Here is an 8096-nt window from a genome sequence, read left to right as displayed (position 1 = left end):
AGCTCCCAAACTACCTCCTTATTCCTCTTATAGGAATTCTTACTAAGTAATTGTTACAACAGCCTATCTAACTAACTGTTACCATGACCTATTAATTCAGATCCAAACTAACAACTAAGGGCCCGTTTGGTGCACCGTATTAGGCCTGATTGTATAAGCTTATACAATACATTATGGGCTTATCAGTTGTTTGGGGCTTACATCGTATTGGATAACTTTATCCATCAATCCCTTCTAATACATCAAAATGATGAATAATTTAATACATCATCTAAAGGGAGGATAAGATCTGATAAGTTTTGATGTATTAGCTACTTAAAAAATATTCCAACCCTACCCTACCTCCATTCATCTCCTAATCGACGTTCCTCTTTCTTCTTCTGTCACGTTCCTCTTCTTCCTCCGATCCTCCATTGTCAATAAGTTATTGTTTCTCCATTGCTATGTTACAGTTTCTCATCTTTTCATCTCTGTATCTTTGCCTTCTTCCTCTCTGCTGTTTTCTTTCACTCTTTTTTCCCCTAATTGGGAGCTTGAGTAATTTCTCTTTGTGTGAGATTTTGTTGGATAAAATTCACATCTTGTGATGCCTCAGTGCATCGGGGAGGCAGTGGGGTGCCTCTGTCCGGCCAATTCATGTCGTTGAACTTGCTTGATCAAGAATTTTTTTAAACAAAAGAGAAACCCCCATACAGTATTCGAACCCCCAAATAAAGCACCAACACCACACACCATACCCACCCAAAACAATAAGCAATAAGAATCTACCCAAAGCCATGTTTTTCTGCAATATGAATCAGTAAAATTCATGTCTTAGTGTTCTTCATTCCAATTTCTCTGTAAGGCCTTAGAATTCCAAAAGTTTTACCTCTTATTGTACTTTGTCAGTAACACTTTTCAAGAGTGTATATCTGATGTATTTTATCCAATAATTTGATATGTGAGACATGACACAAGCTGTTTCTCCAAAGCACATGATAGAAATTAAAGATTTGCTTTCTCACCGTGATTTTACAAATCATGGCTGATTTTCCATGTTTGGGAGTCCTAATTATAATCAATCTTCATTGACTAGTGGTTATATATGTTTGTCAATTTAATTGGAGAATTGATTTTAGTCCCAAAATCCATTTTGCTGAGAAGTTGGAAAGGGTAGCTTCTACCATGTATATAGTTAATTGTGAGGTTTTAAAACTTGAATTCACAATGTTACCCTGTAAAAATCACTTTTTTTATTAAAGGGTATTTTTGTACAAATATTTATTTTTTATACTATATTCATCACTTCACCAAACATAGGATTGTATTAAGTTAAACAAGACGACAAGTTATACAATGTCTTACCAAACGCTGTATAGTATTAAATTTTTATCAGCCCTTATATTATCCGGCCTTATACAATCAGGTCTAATACTATCAGACCTCATACTATACAGCGCACCAAACGGGCCCTAACTCTTGCCCACCTGCTTAACAGGCCCGGGCCTCAGCCCATGCCCCAACCCATAATCTCCTTATTTCTTATATCTTCTATGATATACCTTATTAATAGGTGATCTAAGTCTAATTCTATCAGTACCCGCCCATAAAAGATCCACATTGTCCTCAAGGTGGGGTAGGGAAAAAATCCTAAAGATCCACCAGGCTTCAGCTGATATTTCTTAGAATTCTGGTTCCACGGTTAAAAAGACTTGTGACATTCCTCAAGTTGGTCTTCTATTTGCACTTGGATTTGTTGTTCTGCAAATGAAATAAGAAACACTTGTCATAGTTGAAAATCCACCAGGTCCCACTGTTTGAATTTTGAAACATAATGATCATACCCCCTAGATCCAAAATCATGATTAGCCACCCAATTTTCAACATCAGCAGTAGAGGCAACCTGAATATGGTGATCTGAAATACTCCTAATTATAGTAGCTCTTGCAGAACCGAGTTGGCTGGAGAGTAAAATGATATTGAGAGACTGCTGCTCATTTCCATAATTTCACTTAACTACTAGTGTGCCAACTACAGCAATGGTACGAATACGCACGCCCTTTCCCTTGCAACTGTGGCTGTGTCAGTTGACTCATCATCTTGTTTCTCTAGTTTACTGACTAGTTCACACTTGTAAACTTTAGTGAGATATGCACCAAGCTTAGAGGCCACAACATCAACTCTTTGGACGAATAACCCAGGTCTACCCCAATTTTATATGCCTCAAATGATAACAATATAGACCAGGTTACTCAAATGCTTGGTTTTGGCTGCTGCTACAATTCGACCCCACTCCTCAGCCTCAGTAATTCCACCAGGATCAAATAAAGATCCCATTAACACTCTTGTGCTGGAGCTTTTCTTACCTTTGGAGCAACATGTGGCTTGAAATCGATAATTTGATTTGAAGTCAGGCCATCCTCTCTATTTGCACGGGGTAGAGCAGTATCCTCTGATGCCAACAATTCTGATTTCAACTCCGATTTTACTACCACCAAATCAGTTTCAGTTAACTCCTCCACAAAATCTTCCACTAACAGCTGTTTCAGCCTTGAAAGAGCAGAAACTGGACCTTGTAGGCAGAACTAATGAAGTGTATATTCTAGAGTTTCACCTCCATTTGCTATGGCTTGAAGCAGGTTTTGTAGGTTCTATAATTTGCTTTGCTCTAATTTTTCTAAATTCCCCTTGTTTGACTAGTTGGAATCAAGATCTATGAGATCTGATAGAGTTAGTTTCTTCTCATCTGAATTGAATATCAGGTATAGTGAAATCATTTAGATTGTTTGGTTGATCGTTTACATTGTTTGGTTAATATCAGGGTTAGTTTCTTCCCATTGAATGGTTTCCTCTTAAATGCTTTGCTTACATTGTGAGACATCTAAAATATATGAACTTTTTAACCTAGAGAAGTAGTTCATGAAGAAAATAGTGAATTACATAAGTTCGGAAGGATCTTAGATGTGCTCCACCATACATTTTATAAGGAAAGCAATTTTGCAAAACCAACAAAAGAAAATTGAAGCATAAAAATGGTAGCCTATTTGTTAACAAATAATTTTTTGGTCATCAACTTATAAACCTTCTATTAAGTTGATGTTAGAGAGAGTAGCTCATGCGTTAAACATAATCAACTCTAAGATTTTACAACTGTATTTTACATTATTGCCTTAGGAAAACTACATTTTACCAACTCACTGTTAGTATGATCAATTTGCTAAAAGAATTTTTTTTATCTAAAATCAATTGTGACAACTTTGATTTAAACACAGTGGTGATTGATTTTGTATTACAATTTCATAAAGACCAGAGGGAGTTAACTCGAAATCTCTAAGTTCTGTTGAGAGCCAATATCTCAATGATCCATTTCTACACTTGGAAGCACTTACCGTTTTTTTCTATGCTTTCACGATCAAATGGGGGATATATTCTAGCCATTGTTGATGATTTGGATGTCGGACAAGGTGTTGGTCAAGTTCCGTGTGTCACTCTGAGGGATGGCAGCCTCCCCGCTTTGTTCCGTGTGTCACTCTGAGGATGAGACAATCACCCATTGCCTTCGTGATTGTTCTCAGGCCAGTAGAATTTGGTCTCAAATGCAATTTGATGTGACTGCTTTGTCTTTCCAGAACCTAGATGCGTGGGCTTGGCTACAACATATCCTTGCTCTGTCTTCTCCTGTTGCCTGTGCAACCTTGTGGTGGGTGTGGAGAGCTCGGAACTCTGTGTGCCTGGAGAACCAGGTTGTTGGACAAACTCTGGTGGTTTCCATTACCTCTATGGCTTCAGATATTTCCCACGCGTTCCCAACCGCGGGCTCTATGCGTGTTGGCCAGGCCCGGTTGGTTAGTTGGTGCCCTTATAGTCGGGATGGTGCGGTTCTTAATGTTGATGGGAATGTGCTTGAAACTCCGCCCCATGGAGGTTTTGGGGGGTGTAATCGCGGGCCTACGGGTGAGCAGGTGATGAGTTTCTACTGTTACTTGGTTGTTCCAGACATTCTCCACATTGAGCTTCTAGCTCTATTTCATGGTTTGAGGTTTGCTTGGGATCATGGGTTTCGGGTGGTCGAGTGTTTCTCGGATTCCTTGGAGGCGGTGTCCTTGGTCTCTTCAGTTCCCTCTACGCGCCATGTCCTAGCGCCGCTCATCTAGGATATCAAGGACTTATTGGAGAGGTCGTGGTCAGTAGATCTTAGACATACCCTTCGAGAGGGTAATGCTTGTGCTAATTTCTTGGCTAGGTTAAGAGCCCGTCAAGAGGACCTTTGCACTTGGTGGCTTCTCCCCCGGATGACATGGGTAGTTTGTTGTTGGCGGATACGATGGGTGTCTCCTTTGTGAGACCGTAGGCCGGGGCTAGCTCGTTTTCTTTCCACTTTTTGTTTCATGTTTGCTGTTTCTGCTTTCTTCTTGTACAAAAAAAAAAGGAATGTGGTGTGTCAATATTTATTGAAAAGCTATTATGGAAATACATTTGTTCAAGGCTAAAATACTAAAGTAATCTCAATAGGCCAAAAATTGATAACCAAAAACACAAACTAGTAGGTCGAGGGTTCGAATCCTCTAGGGTTAGTAAAATCTCAGTTGGTGTGCAACCTTCTTCGGAAAGATCTATCAGACTCTTATTAGGAGTGAGCCTCTGTTGGTCTCACCAACTTGCCACTGGCGCCCTGCCCAGTAGTCTGAAGGTGTTTTCCCCCGTTCTACCATTTCTTGTAAAAAAAACTCAAACTAGTCAAATTAAACAACTCAAAGCCATCAGCAACCTAACTCACCACAAGAGACTGCATTTCCACAGCATGCCCAGAAGAAGAGTTCCTCATCTGTATCATACGAACATATGCATCATTAGGCTATAGCTTTTTGAGGAAAGTTATGAGGCTTAAAACTAATTGAAAAAAAAACTACTCAAACCTATTTGTAAGATCATATACTGCAAAAGGAAGGATATAATTGTAATTTAATTTACTGTTTAAGATCATAACCATTGAATAAAATATATACTAAATCAACGGTTAGGATTTATGTCTGATCAAAATATAAGGGGTAACCTTAACGGGTCAATAGACACACACCATGCAACAACTTCAGGGTTTAGAGCAAAGGCAGTGATTTATGAGCATGAAGAAGAAGAAGATGAACATGGAGGATAGGATTAGCGGCTTACCAGACGAAATCCTCTGCAACATACTCTCTTTTCTTCCAACCAAGGAAGCTATTGCCACAAGTGCTCTCTCCAAGAGGTGGATCCCATTGTGGCGTTCAGTCTCCACTCTCGACTTCAACTTCACCGATGCCAAATATCTTCGAAGCACGAAGCGCCATTCACGCTTTGTTGAGTCTGTGTATGCATTTATCCTCTCACGAGATTTCCACCAACCATTCCACCAACCCATCACAAAATTCCGCCTCTCCTGTCATCACGTTGACGAGTTAACACCTTCCACTCTCACCGTTTGGGTTAATGCTGCCTTGCAACGCCGAGTTCAGCACCTCGATATCTCCCTTCCCGGCTGGTATAACTTGTCTAACTCTTCTTCCATCTTCAGTTGCAAAACTCTGGTGGTTCTCAAGTTGGAGGGTTTACAATTCAAAACAACTGTTTCTTCTGTTGATCTCCCCTTCCTTAAAGTTCTGCATCTGCGAGGATGGATTCTATGTGAACGTGGATGTCTGGCTGAGCTTCTTTCCGGATGTCCGGTTCTTGAAGAATTGAAAGCAAGTAATATATTTTTTGGTGAACCTGTTGCTCGCACAGAGTTTAAAACTTTGCCCAAGTTGGTCCGAGCAGATATTTCAGAGTCTATTTCAGGGTCAAGTACAAATCCCTTTATGATGAAAGTGGTTAATAATGCCCATTTTTTGAAACTAAGTCAGGTAGTGTGGCTAAGTGGCTTGTCCATCATTCCGCAGTTTTTTATTCTTAAAAAATAATGGGATATTTGATTTCTTGTTATTGTAACCCATGCAGATTTATACTAGAGTTTCACATGATGTTGAAGCCATGTTTCACAATTTAACCCGTATTGAACTTGGCTATTTAGGTTATGTAAGTGACTGGTTTGAAGTAGTGAGATTTCTCAAGTATTGCCCCAAGCTTCAAGTTCTTGTCATTAACCAGGTTTGCTTAGAGACTTGTGATGATTTCTATTTTTTTGTTGTCAGGTTTTCTCAAGTTTTCATTTTATTTATTAATTTGATGTTTAATGTTAACAGCCAGGGTTCCATGAATACGATCTTGATAGAATCTGTCGCAACATAAAAGATTGCCAAGACCCATCATTTGTTCCTAATTGCATTCTACAAAACCTTAAAGAATGCTATCTAAATGATTACAGAGGTACAAACTGTGAGTTTCAATTTGCAAAATATATTATGCGGAATGGAAGATTTTTAAAGAGGATGACAATATGCAGTAGCACCGCCGGAGAGGAAGAAGAAAGGCTTAAGAATATACAAAAACTATCCTCATACACGAGGTGCTCTGCAACTTGTAAACTTTCCTTTAAATGATAACAAATTAGATTTGTCATCTGCAAGTTGTTTCTTCATTCCCTTCTAAGTTCTAACTAGTAGCTACGTACATGGATATGAATATTGTCTTAATTTTCAAATTAGTTGAACTGTTTCATACTGATAATTACTTGTGGGAGGCAATTGAATGTCTGGTCTCTCAAACGAGCACAATGACTCACACAAATACTCAACATTTAATTTTTTGTTCATAGATTGCTCTTTATTTTTAATTATTGTGTATCAATGACATTCTAGCAGAATTTGGTCAGATTAAATTTATACAAGATCATTTTATCTATTCAATCTGCAAATTTATACCATAATGCATGCAGTATATGGAACACTGGAATCTGTAATTAGCATTATGAAGCATAAGTTTCATAGCAAGACTCTGAACCCTAGAAGCTTGTGCAACTAGCTTTTATCTTGCTTGGTCTCTGAACAGCCAAGTGTAAGAGGGAAGCAGTAATAGTTTTGCAGCTATTGCTTTTTTTTTTTTGGAATTAAAAATTATTTTAGTCTGTCCTTCACTTGAATAGCTAAGGAAAAACTTCATCTTTCACTCTTAGTATCTTGATTTTTTGTGTGTGTTAAAGCAGTTTTTTTCTATTATTTCATAGTTTTAGTAGGATATCAACTTTCTTGGTTCATAAGATCTTAGGCTAGGTTAGTTTCTTTCTGCCTAATTTGAGTATATAGAATATTGGAAGGCTTTGTTGGATAGTCCACGTCAGTGGTCTTTATGACTCGAAATCGACTAGTCTCTGTTTGTTGGCTGAGGGATACCCTTGTTGCACACCAAAATTTGAGAAATTGGAATATTGAAATTGTTAGATTGTTTGCTAGTGTTATACATAAGAATCAGATAAAGCTGATATGAATGAAATAGCTTGTATTAGTTGGCATCGTTCGTCCACATGGTAATTGTGTCGAAGCAATATTCCATGATTCCATGATGGTCTGGGATCCAATGCTGACGAGAGAGAAAGAGCTTGTATTAGTATAACGTCTCCCATTTTATTTTTAGAACGAGCACATTAGCAGTGTACACTTTTGAATACATATTAACAATTTATAGTTTTAACTTGCTAAGGAATGTGTCTGTCCTATTTGTTCACAAAGGGAAGAATCAGTGTCCCACCTCTTCTTCTCCTGTCCCTTCGCCTGGAACATTTGGATGGCAACTTACAAATGGCAAGGAATTTCGACAGTATTACCAGAGGAGGGTAAGATGCATTTTCTCCAACACATTTGCAATTGTTGGACTCTTAACCAGAGGAAAGGGGCTTGCCGGCTTGGATAATCTGGATAGCGGTAATCTGGACGATTTGGACAGCAAGGAACGCGTGCGTTTTTAGAGGAGAAGCACCCAGCATTGACAGAGCAATTGATTTGGTTCAGTTCAAATCATGGTGCTGGCTTAAGGAAAGGATGCAGAATTTCTCTTGTTCTTTGTACGACTGGCAAATTCATCCTTCGTTGTTCACTTCCCTCCTCTAGTCTTGGTTATAGTTGCAGCAGGTGCTCTTTCTGTTTGCTATTCAAAACGGCAGGTCTTGCTGTTGGTGAAGTCATCTAGCTGTGGCTCAAAGCGAAACT

General features: G+C 38.7%; 1 protein-coding gene across 1 annotated transcript; it reads left to right on the top strand.

Annotated features, from left to right (window-relative positions):
• Positions 1–5076: 5076 nt before the first annotated feature.
• LOC130710848 (FBD-associated F-box protein At4g10400-like) lies at positions 5077–7855 on the top strand. Its single transcript, XM_057560225.1, has 4 exons — positions 5077–5858; positions 5953–6102; positions 6198–6460; positions 7576–7855. Exons 1-4 carry the CDS (start codon positions 5097–5099, stop codon positions 7853–7855), a joined length of 1455 nt encoding a protein of 484 aa, XP_057416208.1. The 5' UTR covers positions 5077–5096.
• Positions 7856–8096: the final 241 nt, after the last annotated feature.

Source organism: Lotus japonicus, chromosome 1 (assembly GCF_012489685.1).
Source record: "Lotus japonicus ecotype B-129 chromosome 1, LjGifu_v1.2".
In the NCBI taxonomy this organism is placed as follows: Eukaryota; Viridiplantae; Streptophyta; class Magnoliopsida; order Fabales; family Fabaceae; genus Lotus; species Lotus japonicus.
This window is presented reverse-complemented; position numbering and strand designations above follow the sequence as displayed.

Bases quoted from the DNA above. Each gene is read 5' to 3' on its own strand.
- LOC130710848 (XM_057560225.1), top strand. From the start codon at position 5,097: ATGAGCATGAAGAAGAAGAAGATGAACATGGAGGATAGGATTAGCGGC. The intron at 5,859-5,952 runs GTAGTGTGGCTA...TAACCCATGCAG, and splicing joins ATTTTTTGAAACTAAGTCAG to ATTTATACTAGAGTTTCACA. The intron at 6,103-6,197 runs GTTTGCTTAGAG...TAATGTTAACAG, and splicing joins AAGTTCTTGTCATTAACCAG to CCAGGGTTCCATGAATACGA.